The 16,066-nt window shown below is 35.6% G+C and overlaps 2 protein-coding genes across 4 annotated transcripts in view; one reads left to right on the forward strand and one right to left on the reverse strand.

The window, feature by feature from the left end:
• LOC118275396 (kinesin-like protein Klp98A) overlaps positions 1-14,320 on the reverse strand; it is a 49,804-nt gene extending 35,484 nt beyond the window's left edge. Inside the window, exons 1-2 of the mRNA XM_050695428.1 lie at positions 14,154-14,320; positions 7,715-7,784 (exon numbers count right to left, since the gene is read on the reverse strand). Coding sequence (XP_050551385.1) covers positions 7,715-7,784; positions 14,154-14,200 — 117 coding nt within the window. The 5' untranslated portion in view covers positions 14,201-14,320. The remainder of the gene's footprint in view (positions 1-7,714; positions 7,785-14,153) is intronic.
• A 323-nt stretch (positions 14,321-14,643) lies between these two features.
• Positions 14,644-16,060, forward strand: LOC118275488 (uncharacterized). 3 transcript variants are annotated; one of them, XM_035593471.2, is made up of 3 exons: positions 14,644-14,751; positions 14,946-15,124; positions 15,905-16,060. In XM_035593471.2, exons 2-3 carry the CDS (start codon positions 14,962-14,964, stop codon positions 15,970-15,972), a joined length of 231 nt encoding a protein of 76 aa, XP_035449364.1. In that variant the 5' UTR covers positions 14,644-14,751; positions 14,946-14,961; the 3' UTR covers positions 15,973-16,060. The 3 variants fall into 3 exon arrangements, with proteins under 3 accessions (XP_035449364.1, XP_035449366.1, XP_035449365.1); XM_035593473.2 differs by having other exon boundaries at positions 14,689-14,788; XM_035593472.2 differs by having other exon boundaries at positions 14,691-14,796.
• The last annotated feature ends 6 nt before the right edge of the window (positions 16,061-16,066 follow it).

Here is a 16,066-nt window from a genome sequence, read left to right on the forward strand (position 1 = left end):
AAAAATGTAATTAACTTTTTTTTGTCTGTTTGTCTGTTCGTCTGTGCGCGCTAATCTCAGAAACGGCTGATCCGAGTTGGATGCGGTTTTCACGAATATATTGTGGGATGCTTAAATTTACATTTAGTGTTTGTTTCATGTCAATCGGTTCATAAATAAAAAAGTTATGTCAAATTAAAGAATCACGTCGAACATTCTATGCTTATACCATTAATCTCCGCAACTATTTGACGGATTTGGTTGAAATTTGGTACAGATATAGTTTAGAACCTTAGAAAGGACATAGATATATTTTTATTTCAAAAATCAAAAAATTCTATGTCGATCGTTACACGACTTCGGTTCATGTTATTGTTTTAATTTATCGAAAAAAAGTAAATAAATAGTAAAAAGGTATGAAAAAAATAATATCAATATAATAAAACATTTAGTACAAAGAAAATGCTCTAACGGAGTATAGATTATGTCGATCGTTACACGACTTCGGTTCATGTTATTGTTTTAATTCATCGAAAAAAGTAAATAAATAGTAAAAAGGTATGAAAAAAATAATATCAATATAATTAAACTTTTAGTACAAAGAAAATGCCCGAACGGAGTATAAATAAATAATCCAAGTTGTCTTTATCCTCGATAGATGGTATCGGCCGAGCGCTTCGGTACTATCGTAGAAAAAGTGTATTATCAGTCGTATGATTATTTGTCTGTAGTGGTCCTGCTGTTTCGTATATTCTAAATTGGTTTCGTTGTATTTGTCAATTAATAAGTTTATTTGTTGGGTTTTCCTGGTTTTTTGGTTAAACTATTTAACGTAGGTTTAGTTTGATATCGATTATTAGTAGTTACTGTAGTTAGTTTTTTTAATAAAATTGTAAGTCTAATTTTTTTTTTAATTAGATTAGATTTAAGTCGTTTCTTTTAAATTATTTAGTTTAAGCTTGGTTATTATAGCATAGAGGATAGGTTGTAATATAGTTTCTTTTTTAATTGTTTTAAATTCGTAATTCGTAGCTTTCTTTAGTTTTAAGTTAGTTTAAGTCCGTTTTTAAACTATTTTTTCAATGCCCTAAGTGAGTATACATCTATTAAATTCAAACGCAGAGCTCATTATGTTGATTTTTGAAGAGTTCCCTGGAATATCTTCCACATCTCATTTTTGAAGAGATCCCGCGAGATCGGGAACTATGTGGTTAAAACCAAAAATTTGCCGGAAGTCACTATTCCACGCGAACGAAGTCGCGGGCAAAAGCTAGTAGATAATAAAATAAATACCAACAGTATTTATTCACATAATACAACTATGTTTGTTATGGTTTGGTATTTGATATGAATTGCTGCGCAAACAGCGTGTTTTGTGGAGTTCAACAGGTGTAGCTGTAATTGGCTCGTGTCGATCTTATCCCACCCAAAACATAAATGTGAAAGGCTGCCAAGTTCGATAATATTGGAATGCTTCGCCTATAAAAGAAGTCAGATCTAAATAAGTACCAAGTTCCATACACAGACCTCAGTTAAAAATGATATAACAAGTTGGCAAGTTTTCACACACTTTGTTATAAACCTATTAAACGCAATGAGTCAAGTATATAATTTTCTATTAAAACTTGCCAAGTTATATCATTTTTAACTGAGGTCTGTGTATGGAACTTGGTACTTATTTAGATCTGACTTCTTTTATAGGCGAAGCATTCCAATATTATCGAACTTGGCAGCCTTTCACATTTATGTTTTGGGTGGGATTTCATTTATTTTTGTAAGGTTTATTTTCTTTTTTTCTTATTTTACTTTACTTTGACTAAATACAAACCTTCCTAACGAATTTTAGATCGGTACGACCATTGGAAGATATAGATATTTTTTTTGTTTTAGTTCCTTAGGTGTATGAATTTACACCTTCATTATTTTTAAAACCGACTCACACTTGGCCATTTTCAGATTTTTTCCTTTACCTTGACCTAAAGACCTACCTCCATGCCAAATTTCAAGTCAATACGACCATTGGAAGTGGTCTAGGTTTTTGATGAGTGAGTGAGTGAGTCAGTCAGTGAGTGTATAGTAAAAATAGCGATTTTCTGACGTCAATATCTCAAGATCTACAATAGGTACATTAATGAAATTTTGTATTTTAGATAAGTAAGTAGATCTCGACAGATACTAGAAATTTCATATGCGTAGATAAAATAGATTTTGAGTTATAGGTGGGTCGAACTTGGCCCGAAATGGTTCGTGTAATATAACCCACGGCCGGTGTGTCGGTTTTTTTGCTCGAACTTGGCGGACACACTGCCGTGTGTCTAGATCATATTGTTATACGTAACTAGTTACTACGTCATACATCGTCACACATTATACACCGACGGTTAAAAGGAAATAGGGTATAAGCGACATTTTGGTCAAAAATGAGTTTATTCTGCTACCCTACGTAAAATTTTCCGCTCTTTCGAATGCGCTTACTCTCATGGCTCTATGATGACATTTTTGGTGTTTATACCCTAACAAAAAAAAAAAAAAAAAAAAAACATTTTTCTAGTACTCTTTCGACGACCGACGAGTTTAAACGGCTCTCCAGAACATTTAATTTTTTGTCGTTTAAACCCTATTTCCTTTCAATCGTCGATACATAATCGTATTTCTAAAGAGTTAAAAGTACACGTTACCCAGGTATATTAAGGCAATGAACTGACCAACGGCTATTTTCTACAATTTCGTAAAATATCAAAATACCCAACACACCTGAGATATGTATACATAAAATACCACGGGATGAGTGCAGCACTCAAATTTGATTAAAAAATAGCCTGAACTTTATACGGGTGCGATTCCCTAACTTACTCAGTGCTTATTTTATCAAATTTTCATTTAAACAAAACTGGTTCTAGTGTGAAACACCACAAAAACCAATAAGGTCATTTAGATCTTGTTTTATCGGAGTTACGTGTAGGTAACATTTGATATTTCAACAAGCTATTTTTATTCAAGCCTAGATCTAAAACTAAAATGAAGACTGAAATGAAGTTAAAAGGAAAACTTTATTCAACAGTGGACGTCTTCAAGATTATAAAAAAGAAGACAGATAGCTTAAGGATCAGGATAGAAGTATAAAAGTTAGTTTTAATGACCAAAAACTAGAAGGAAATGCGACAGAAGTTTAGGCGAATAAAATTAGACTTCCGAAAGATGTGTATTGAAGCAGAATGAATGGAATGGCCAACAATGGACGTTGTACATAGTATACACACTTATACATTCGACAGAGATTAGAGATGCATTAAAAATCCATTACTGCGAATAGAATTAGCCACGGATTTCGACCGCTTTTGAAAACCCCTCCCACTTTAGAAAACGTTACATATAACATAATACACATTACATAAGGTAGATTAGTAACGTTACTTTACGTAAGTACCTAGGAGCTTAGTATACTTTCAGCTAGATACATTTGATGTGAAATATGTAGAAGGTATGTCCTATATCTACTTCTGCGCGGTTTTACCCGCTCTGCTCTACTCCCATTCATCGTAGCGTGATGTTTTATAGCCTATTGCTTTCCTAGATAAATTCCAACATAAAAGTAATTACTCAATTCGACCAGTAGTTCTGCAGATTAGCGCGTTGGAACAAACAAGCAAATTCTTCAGCTTTATAATATACTAGCTGGTGCCCGCGAACTCCGTTTCGCCAAGAGATGTTAATGCGCCAACAGAAGATAAAAAACTATTATAATAGAGTCATTTCCGTATGTTTTTAAAGTGAAGGTGTTGCATGCCAGTTAAATAACCACTTCTCATATATGTTGATCAGGACACTTTGTACTTCCACCATACCGAACGTCGAAATACATCGCAATAAGCCTAAAGAATTTCTTTATACACCACATTTGATGTTCTACCTGTAGGAGCCAATACAAACAAATTATCGGAGCTAGTGACACGCGAGAAAGCCACATAAAGCTGTCCGTGTGAAAAACAGCTCGTCCTAAGATCGACACCAGCGGCTCGAAGTGTCTGACCTTGTGACTTGTTAATGGTCATCGCAAAACATGGAGTAACGGGAAACTGCACGCGCTTAAATTGAAATGGGAAATGATTTGGGATTAGCGGTATGCGTGGTATAAATACTACTTCACCAGATCCACAACCCGTGAGAATTTCGGCTTCTATGATATTACTTCGAAGTGCAATTACTTTTAGCCGAGTTCCATTGCACAGCTTAGGGGTGTTAAATTACGAAGCAACATTATGGGAATGCCTACTTTTAAAGTAATATTATGTGCGGGGAGTCCAGGTGCAGCGAGAGAGTTTAAAAATTCAACCGGGTAATTTGTAACATCCATTTGATCTACCACTGTATTTATAGACCGGTATACAACTTGGTCTCCTTCAATTCGCTCTAGAATAATTTGGTTGATGGCAGCGGCTTGGTCATTTTTGGGCGTAAGTATTGCTCGCTCACAAAGCCATGAATTGTCTTGACCTATTAATTGGGAAACATCACCATAAACCAAATCAATGAGTTCCTCCACCGAAGCAACAATTTTACATAGGTTGTCGGGTAGAGTTACTGAATTACTTGATTCGGGAAATGAGCCTTCGCCGATTTTTAATAAAACTCCAGAAAATTCCTGCGCACTGGGGTTTCCACCTAAGTGAGCCCTCATGTTCTGCGTCAAGCTCAATTTTTCTATCCGAGGCCAAAGCACGGAGCGTTTTAGACATGCCCCGACCTCATCAGCTCTAGTTCCTCTGGTAATCACGGGTAGAGTCTGACGAAAATCGCCACAAAATAAAACTGTAACCCCTCCCATAACGTGATCATTTCGCCGGATATCTTGTAGAGTGCGATTAACGGCTTCCACGGCCTTTTTGTTCGCCATCGTACACTCGTCCCAAACGATTAGGCTGCACTCTGCAAGAATCTTTGCCTTTTCGCTATTTCGGGATATGGCACAAACTGGTGTTTCATTTATATCTAGGTCCAAAGGTATCTTAAACATGGAATGGGCGGTCTTACCTCCTGGAAGTAAAGTGGCTGCAATACCCGAAGAGGCGACTGCTAGTGCTATTTTTTCTTGTCTTCGCACTTCAGCAAGTAGCAGTCTAGTTAAAAACGTTTTTCCTGTACCACCAGGGGCGTCAAGAAAAATATTCCACCATCCTGTTGACTGACACTTCTCAAAATTCGTTCATACACAGACTTTTGTTCATTTGTGAGGGTGCCAATATTATTGTTCACGATTTCGGCCATCGCGGCACGATCATAATTTGTCTCCGCTGCATACTCTCGACCAACACGCCGAACTTCAGTGGTTTCCTGCGGCTCTGGAAGACCATAATGACTCAAAGGATTGCCACCTATTGAAATCACAATATCTTGAAGTGAACAAAGGCAACGATTAATAATACGCTCGTCAGACTCTGCCACACTATCTCCATCAGCGCGCCTAGCCGCAAAACGAAAATCTTCGGATAGATGCCGTTGGTATTTTTCCCATAGCTGCATTGGATGGGCAAGTCCGCAGAACACTATCATGATTGCAAACAAATGTCGCAATCGGATGGGAGTGTCGCTGACTACGGCCTCTTCAAGAGTGTCGTCCCAATTTCGATCGTCATCTAGCAGACGCAATGCGCTGCAAGCTTCGTGAAAGGTGGAATGCTCAACACCATTAACAGTTTTTAAATATGTGTAAGAAGTAGCTCCCCGGACTGTGTGCAGTAAAAGACGCAAGTAATAACATTCATTATTACTCGGATGAATCGTGTACACTCGTCCTAGTGCATGCTCGCGATATACTCCTGGAAACCCCTCCACCGGCTGTCCCCGTCGGCGTCTATTAAATACTCCTTGTTGCTTATTGTACGTGTAATACGACGGTAAAATTATAATATAATTATAATTTAACGAAGGGCAATTCACGTAAAAAGCGTTAATTTTCATCGATTTAGCTTCAAAATTAACGGAGTTTCATGGAAACTTACCCCCCCTTTTTCAGCCCTTATTAGGCATATTTTCCAAAAATCCTCATTGCATCATTCTTAATTTGTAACCAAATAGCCGAATATTAATTTTAATCGAATTAGCTTCAAAACTGACGGAGTTTCATACAAACTTACTCCTCCCCTTTTTACCCCCTTAAAGGGCGAATTTCCAAAAAAAGGATAGCCTATATGTTAGCGAGGACTAATAGCTATATAACAAAAAAAGTTTCATCAAAATCCGTCCAGTAGTTTTTGCGTGAAAAGCGAACAACAAACAGACAGACAGACAGACAGACAAAAATTTTTTAAATCATGTTTTTCGCTTCTGTTGGTTGAATAAAGATCCCCCATCTTATTTTTTCTTAAATATCTGTAATGTACAGACATGGAGTTGTTATAATTTTATTATATGTATAGATTTTTTTGGAGAATATAATCAAGATCTGATTGGAGTCTTTTCAAAAAGCGTCTTTACTTCGCTGATAATAATTTATAGAAAATCCTAAAGAAAATTAAGTAGTCTACGGCCACGGGTGCCAAGAGACATTTAATTCAAGAATATTTGAGTAAAATCAATACAATTCGCAGTATCAAATAATGAGTTGTGGGGGTGAATGGCACGACATTGAATCTATTTGACTGAGGTCATCTATTCGATGTTGCAACAATACTTTAGCATAGACGCTTTCATACTTTTGTATGGAGCATTTAGAATTGTAACCTGCTGTATTTGTCAGCCATTTAATGCGACTGTTATATCAAGGACGGTGGAAATCTTCAATATATACTAATTAGACCTGCTTTTATAACAAGCGTATAATGGTAGGAAACCAGCCCTTTTACAATGAGGACTTAGCGTAAATGAATTTGTCACTATGTCACAGAAACAGAAACACAACGCGACGTAATTATTCATTGAAATAGCGGCTCTTTTTACTAACCAACAAGGTGCAATTCAGCTTGCTCACGCGCTCAATACCTGGTGAGATATTGGCCTAAACAACGTTGTTTGGCGCGGTGTGCCGATTATCAGTTTCACTTTTTGCATAAATTAATAAGTAGATGGTGCCAGGGTAGACGTTCTATTGAGAACAAGGTGTGAAATGGAAGGAAAGTCTCTTCCCAATCCCCTATTCCCCAACAACCTTCAAATTCCCCCAAAAGCCCCCAAAAGGCCGGCAACGCACTTGTAACGGGTAACCTCTGGTATTTCGGGTGTCCATGGGTTGCGGTGATTGCTTACCATCAGGTGATCCGTCTGATCAATTTACCGGCTTATAGTTTAAAAAATTATAAAGTTTGGTAATGTCAAATCATAGGACATAAAGATTTTGATAGCCTCAATGATTGGACAAAAAAGAGATCACGATCTGGTGACCTCAAGAGCTGTTTCTCTATATGAAATTCACTATCTGATTACTTTGGACATAACAGGCGTGCGTTATAATGTCATTACGTAATATCCATCTCAGAATGAGGGCGATAGAGGACTTTAACGTATCGATTTCGCAGACATTTGTATTCCTAAAAGGTTCCAGTCGTATCATCCCCTCGTTAGCAGAATAAAAACGTCAAAATCTTGCTTCAAAAGAATCCTATATCTTGATTACAAAGATCGCTTATCATAATTCTAGCTTAGGCTTCTTTAGCTTTTAATTCATGACCAATCTCTGTCAAAATTGGTTCGAATTTACTCAGATTGGCAGATTGACAAGCAAACCGACAAATATACTTACTTTGACAGTGAGCAATCTTGTCTTCTTTCCCTCCATCTGGACAATCAATTTCGCGCCCATGTCCTTTTCTCTGTAACAAAGAATTAAATTGTATTAGGATCACGTAATAAGCAGCTTAGTACTATAGCACTGAATAGTTAAGTACGAACTAATTTCTAATGACCTATTATTTAGACAACTATCCTAGAGTCAAAGTACACAACAGAAATACTGTCTTTATTTGGCCGCAAGGTGTGAAATCTTAAGTTTTAGAGCCTTCTCACTTGAGGAGAGTAAGGGACTGTCAGACTCTTACTGACTAAAACCCACCCCGGTGTCCCGTATCACACGTGAAATTATTTCACAGCCCCTAAACTCTTGGCGGCCTGCCTTGCCAGGCCTCACCTCAAGAGGCACAGCGAAGTGAGGATTTAGCTACTGTCTAGGTTAGATTAGTCACTGAGGCCTATGCCCTTCATATAATATGATATGATCATTATCATCGAGAGCCTGTGACACTCCTGTGCCTGAGTTGCTTCCAGCCTCTACATAAAACGATTTTATATAATCTCCACGCTAGACTAATTTTGCCTAACGATATTCTATAGCGCGAAACAAGAAAACAATTTAAACTTAATACTTAAGTAGAAGATGTTGCAGAACTCAACAAAATTCTTAAAAAACTCCTTTCATAACATAACCAGATAAAAACTGCAAAGAAATTATCAACATTTTGCCAACTTAATAATAATGCTTATTCACAGTCTGATCGATTTGTCTCCGAGAACGGAATTTTGAAACGAATGTCGCAATATCTGTCATTGAACTGTTAAATTGAAATTAAAAGCTTATTGCAAATGCTTTGTGATTTTGTTACGAGATAATTTATAGGTAGTTTTACAGTGTAGACATCCGTCAAAATATAAAGGGCGAGGTTATTGTTATTGATAGTAAATATTGGACATCTGCTAAGTATATAAAAGGGTAGCTGAAGATATTTGGAAACAGGAGTACACTGTACAACTCTAACTAAAATCCACGTTGGTTACTGGGAATTTCGATATCAATAAACCTCATAAAAAATGTCCGACCTAAGGATTTAACCCTAGACCTCATACCCAGCAATATTAAGAAACTGTCACAGAATAAAGACCTGTCTGATACTCTTTGACTTTATTTTGTCTAGACCTGTGACCTGTGAGTTTGTTTTGGGTGTGTTTCATAATAGTGGAGAAGTCAGATAATTTTCATGACGCCGTGTAAATGTATTACGTTATTTTGCAGCTTAGTTTAGAAGATATGTAAAGTACTTTGGCGGCGACATTGTGGTTTTTTAAACCGGATATGTGTGCAATTTCCCTTCGGTACGCAATGGCGCGCCGTCGCCATTGTACAGAAGCGGAGACTTCGCACTTCCGGCTTCCGGCAGTGACTAATACACAAATACGGAGCCCGTGATACCAAAGTAATGGAGTACGGAACTTTGGTAATATTGTAATGAATTATTTTTCAGATACTAAGAGGTCTAATATTCTAGTTGTTTACGAGATACGAGTAGACGGATCACCTGATTAAGTTATTAACGCCGTAATGGATAAACAACGCCCGAGTACTTGATCTATACTCTCTCATTAAATTTCAGTATATAATTTCCAAAACTGCGTATATTACTGTACATACAGATATGTAGATACTAACTTTAGCCGGAGTACTAATAGGCCCAGAGTAACGAAGGCTTCTAACAAAAAAATGTCAGACTCTCGTTCCAATTTTACACAAAATAAACCAAAATAGAGTTTGTTTACGAATCTCTTCACTTTCCAAAGTTTGGGCTTTACGCCCCAATAATCAGAAGTAACTAAGATTTAACTACCGTTACCCGCTCTCATACTGTCTCCAGTACTATCCGAGGTTTCGGAATTAATTCATGTGATTCAATTCAGTTAGGCTTTATTTTCAACCAAGCCCACTAACTACTAAGTTTTAAGTGTAGGAGTGCCATGCTTCGGTCTGCTCGACTGGAGTGTACCACGGTCTCACAGCAAACTGACGTGAAACAACGCTTGCTTTGTATTTCGTTATGTTATTATATATTGCCAATTATAAATCACCGATTCCCCAAAAACCCTTAAATTCCTAACCCTCAAAAGGCCGGCAACGCACTTGTTATGCCTCTGGTGTTTCGGGTGTCCATGAGCGGCGGTGATTGCTTACCATCAGGTGATCCGTCTGCACCTTTACCGGCTTATACACAAATAGCGCAGTTAAATCAATGCAGACGACAATGTTGTTTGGTAGAAGTCTACATTAAGCAGTATCAACATTGCTGATATGATATGATATGATATTGATAAAGCGGCTAAATTCACAGAGAGTTGCAGTGACCCATATGGCATGGCAAGCAATTTTTATGCAATTTTGTTGATAAAAAAATGTTATCTACCTTTTTCCTGTTACAGTCATATTTTTAAGAACGGTGAATACGCTCTTTATTGCTGACTTTTTAAATAAATAAATAATTATAATGCCATCTACTAAACTCTCGATTTCAACCGAGCTAAAACACAAATCGGTTCTGTTCTGACTAATCATGTCGTTGCGCACACTCTTGCGCAGTACATCGCCTGCGCAGATCTCTGTAATCTCAATGAGATTAGCCGCCAAGATAAAACGAGTATAAACTATGAAACGTAGAAAGTATTTCAAAACACCATGACTTTGGAATTGCATATTTACTATACTGATATGTATTCTTTACAATGGCATATTGTTAAGCAATAAGTCCCCGATTGTTAAGCATGTTTCGATTTACGGGATTGACGGAGAAATCTTACTTATATGGATTTTAGTTGAATGCGAAAATTTATATGTTTTTGTATTTGTGTGCACGTTTGTGACTTAATCACGTCAAAACGGCTAAAGGGATCGGAATGAAATTTGGAACAGAGGTAGATCATGGTCTGGAATAAAACATAGGCTACTTTTTTACCCACGGGAACACCGTTGGCAGAAGCAAGTTACTTCTACAAACCATATCTAGTCTACAAAATGAATGTAAAACAAAACTTAAGATAATAAAATAAACATAATAATTAGCAAAGATAACGATGTTTGGTAGGTAAATATACAAACACTTAGCGACAGTTGTGACTCATATCAACTACTATACGTAATGTCGTTATCAAAGCAATCAACCTTATGTTTTTATTTTTGTTGCTCGCGTGAATCAGCTTCTGTTGTTGATCAGTAACGCTTTGTAACCGCCCACGAATCCTACTAAATTATACGTAACTTCGCAAAACGTATTCCCACATACAGTATGTTAACTAACACAGGGCGTTCCTGTTAACCCGCAGTAATATAGCATCCATAAATCACATAAATATTACCATTCAAAAACAAAACAATTTTATTTTTTTAAATATTAAAATATTCACCAAAAAATTTAAATCGATACGTAAAAGAAACACTCTGTGCACGCGTAGTTGGAGGTTGCCTACGTTGCAATTTATTGCTTATTTTTCTATGCTGATATTTTAATTTTAATCTATTAATAATATAGATTAACGAGTTTAAAGTAACGCCCTCTGTTAGTTAACATACTGTATAAAGTTGCTAGTTCTCGCTGTCTCGCCCACGACCGACAATATCGTAGAGACATCAAATACTCTATTATTACCTTCCTCAAGAATTACTGAATAGGACTATAAAATGCAGAATTATTATGTTGTTAGCTCTTTCGTACAGCTATTTCATGTGAGATAGGTACTAGTTATCTCAATAAATTTGCTAAAGGATAGCACATTTACGTGTCAATATTCTTCATTGAATTGTTAAAAGAATCACTAGTAGATATTGGCGTACGGCACGGTCTACTTAAAGTTTTCCAGGTTGTGCTTGCTTCGCACATCTATCATTGGTTTATCTCTGCATCACCTGATGTGCATGACTGCACGGTAGGTGCGGTGGCTGGGCAACCGGCAGCCGCGTAACGTGTAGCGGGTTCGATAGCCGCAACTCTGTGTGATCCACAAATTGTAATTTCGGGGCTGGATGTCATGTGTCTGTGAATTAGTATGTTTGTAAACGCACCTACGACACAGGAGAATATCCAAGTGAGGGGCAATGTTTATATAAAAAATATATAAAAGTTCTGACTGGTAGAAAATGGCCAAGATAGACTTAACCACTTTACAGACACCATTACTATACTGTTTGTATACATTAAAGATTCAATAAACAAATAAGCAATTATGAGAGTGATAGAATTCTTCACTTCAACTACTTCAGATACCTCCCTACTTGCTTGTTACAATTTAAATAGCACAAAACAGTAAATCTAGTTAATAGTGCTATATAAATATTGTGTTATCACTAACACATAGGTATACAAACAGACACTACTGGGTTACATATCAGATAACATCATTTTGTTGAGGCTGTGCTTGAATGAGAGTAAATTATCTATACTACATACTTGTATACTTGTATGTGCAAAACAAGAGATAGGATATTAAGAAATATTGCATGATGTTTCTGTCAATATTCAAGTTCTAGCAGCTATAGTCCTTTAGTGTGGGAGAGCCATGCTTCTTTCTACACGAATAGGCCACCTTACCAAGTTGATAACGCGGCCTCACAGAAAACCGACGTGAAACAACGCTTGCGTTGTGTTTCGATGTATGAGTGAGGTAACCGGAGGCCCAATAACTCACCTTCCTAATCCTCCCATTCCCCGGTTCCCCAACAACCCTTAAATTCCTAACCCCCAAAAGGCCAGCAACGCAATTTGTAATTGTAATGCCCCTGATGGGAGGTCCATGTTCAGCAGTGGATGTTCCACAGTGGATTGATATAATAATCTTTAACAACCAGTCATAATAGATAACAGAAACAATTTACTAAACATCTCATTTGTAAATAAAAGGTCAAGTGTAATGTATGAATTAAACTATTTAAGGAAGTAATATAAAAAACATATTGCTAAATTAGATAGATTGTTAATTATTAACCATACATTTCAAGTTATAACTACATGAAAAAACTACAGTTAGTTTAACATAATATATGCAAACACAACTAAATACAGTTCTGTGATCTCCGGTATAACTGTAGTCTTCATAAAATTCATATTAAGATGAATAAATTAATACTAATTCAGATTCTTATAAGCAAACAGTAAAGAAACTTTGTTTATAACTTAATATGTGTAGGAATATGAGAAATCTATTTGTATTGTTTCAAATACCTAGGTATAATATAAAAATGTATCACTGCGTGTATGGCTAAGCACAAATCTCGAGAACAGCTAAACCAATTTCACTGATAGGTATTTTTTGGGTTATATTTCCTTATGTAAATAAATAACAAATAGTTATTCACAGATAAACTAAGGTGAAACATAGTTAGGGGGTCCACTACTTTAATATAATTATGGCATTTAATGAAGGATGTAGGAAAATTCTTAGTGAATCTTTTATCAATGCTTTCCTTCTTTTTGTTAACTATGATAAATGCTTAGGACTATAAAATGCAAAATTATTATGTTGTTAGCTCTTTCATACAGCTATTTTATGTGAGATAGGTACTAGTTATCTCGGTAAATTTGGTAAAGAATAGCTGTTTCATTATTCTAAACATAAGAAAAAGTATTTTTCTTCTCAAAGATCTTAGTACTAAGAATTTTCTTATTTGTTTTTCTATAAGAATACTTCAATAGGTAACTAATACCCATTGAATGCATTTTAATAAGAATCTAGTCAGATTCCAATCTGTTATTGTTATTAAACAACATAGATAGATATCACATAGAAATACATATTGAATATAACCATGATTTGAAAGAGAAATAAATTGGCTGGATTTTTTACGATTTTGAAAGAGGACAGTTATCTATAAACTCATAGCTTATAAATTATAATAATTTAATAATTATGGGATAGCTAGCTATAAGGTATACTAATAAAAACAATAACAAAGTGCATTGTAAACAGGAACTCTTGACTATGTGCCATTGTTTACAATACTTGGGAAGATAAATAGACAAACAGCATTCCATCATCTATGCATGCATACTGACTACACTATTTTATTCTTGTTTATTTAGGTCAAAACTTTTTTACATTTTTTCAACAACTTTCATCTAAACGGCATACCCGAGGTACAGTTTGTGCTCCAAATGCAACTGAACCGTGAAAGTCATTGTCATTTAACATGACATCATTGCTTTTTTGCACTTTCAAATGCCATGAAAAACTTTACTGTTCTATCTATTTACCACTGCCTTCTAGCCATTCATAATCTCTCATATCATACCAATGAACATTATAAACAGCATAGAATAATATATTATCAACACAATGCGTCGGAATCAGTGAAACATAATTATTTTATACAATACGTAAACTCCCCCAAAACATTGGGCAAAATTTGTACTTTCCTGAGCACTATATCCACTGACCTTTGATTGAATGGGCGAACCCTTACAGCCACTTTCACCGAAGCCATTGTCACACATTATATTGTCAATAGTTTCAATTTTATTTTAAAATTACATCTAACCACACAAATACGACACCACAAAGCGAGTTGACATTTTTACTTTGATTGACAACTTACGAATGACGTTGCAATACGGAAAAATGTTTCATGTCAAAAAGTATCATGTCAATTTGGTAAAAAATATCACTTAGGTAATTATTTAAATAATAATCAGTTCATCTAAATTTATCAAGCGAATAATGCTAGAAGCAAGTGCAAAAGCCCGCGAAAATAGCAATGAGTTTTAGAGGCTTACCAACTTCGAGAAATTTTTAGTCGAGTTTATACTCAACATACTAATCGAAGCCATTACGTGAAGGCCTGCAATTATGTAAAAATTAATTAATCGGATATAACTTTTTGTCTAAGCTACAGAGAAAAGATATAATGAAGTTATTTATTTTGGTTCAGTTGATTTGATATAGTCGATTCTCTATTAAGAAAAATTTTAATGGAACAATCTAGTATTCCGGCACTACTCTACTCCTGTCAATTTTCTGTCGTTGTCGTCAGGAAAGGTTAGAAATTTTAAATCGATTTTTAGAGAATAATTGGGTAAATAAGTAAGAATATTAGTTTTTTTCAGCATTTGTATCCTTAATCATGATTGAAACATTTAATTATCGATAGAAAATTTCATAAATCATTATGTACCGTTGAAGGTAAGTTTGGGGTAACATTACATAATAATGTGTGTATGTTCTTCCGTCAGATAGTCAACCAGCACGATGTCGGACGCCCCGGGTCGCCCCATGAAGTTCCCCTACACTTTCAGCGCCAAACTGGCGCAGTTCCCCATGAAGTTCTACGTCCAGAACCAGTGGATCTGGAAGTACTGGATGATCGGAATCGTTGTCTCCACCCCCGTCTTCTACAAGATCCACAAAATGGGTACGTTATCATTAATCGTTTATAAAAGTAGTATTTTACTTTTAATACTGTTTTGTCGTATATTTTATTCGGTTTCTGCTATAAGCCAATGATCAAGTCTTTAAGATCTGTGGTAATCCGCCAGTCACTTATTTCATGCAATATTATGAACTACAACACAAATAAGTTTATTACCTCTGATCTGGGATAGTTCAAATGGAACCCTAATTACAAATTAATTCAGCAAATTTAATAATTAACTAACTCAATATAATTAATGTTAGGAGACCTTGAATTTCATTCTTAGGTCAAGTAAATAATTTTCCGTTGTAAGCAATGGTTATGGTTCTTGATTGTGAATTGCTTGAAGTTGTACAAGTAAATTGTGACAATACTGCAATATATGAATGCAGTAATTGGATTAATTACTTAGTGTAACCCTACATGATCATTATGGTCATATTGGTTGGTGAATCTATGAATGTGGAATAGTTAGATTCTAGACATAGCTATTATTAATTTTAATAATGTATCTCGCAAGGTATTGTATATACCATTTTAGGAGTCAGATCTAAACTTGACATTTTAGTATTTGTTTTAAAAGGTATTTCATTTAAAAAAGTATAAGGTTGTATTGGCAAGTCTGTGGTCAGTATTTCTTCCTTTTCTGCTTATATCTTAAGATTTCTACTTAGATATTTACATATTTTTTCTATGTCTAACTAGAAATCTAGTATATTCATACTAGGTTCATAATGAAGGTAAAAAAATTGAATTTAATGTTTTTTTCTTTCTTTCCAGCGAACTCACCTGCAAACGTCAGTAAATGGGCTGAGATCAGGAGGAAGGAGGCTGCCGAGCACCACTAACTTAGCAAGATCAATACTACGGGGTTATAAGAACCAATTTGTGTGATTTATTTATGTTGTAAGCGAATATTAAATCATGTAATAGTTATATTTT

The sequence above is a fragment of the Spodoptera frugiperda genome, chromosome 8 (genome assembly GCF_023101765.2).
Source record: "Spodoptera frugiperda isolate SF20-4 chromosome 8, AGI-APGP_CSIRO_Sfru_2.0, whole genome shotgun sequence".
NCBI lineage: Eukaryota > Metazoa > Arthropoda > Insecta > Lepidoptera > Noctuidae > Spodoptera > Spodoptera frugiperda.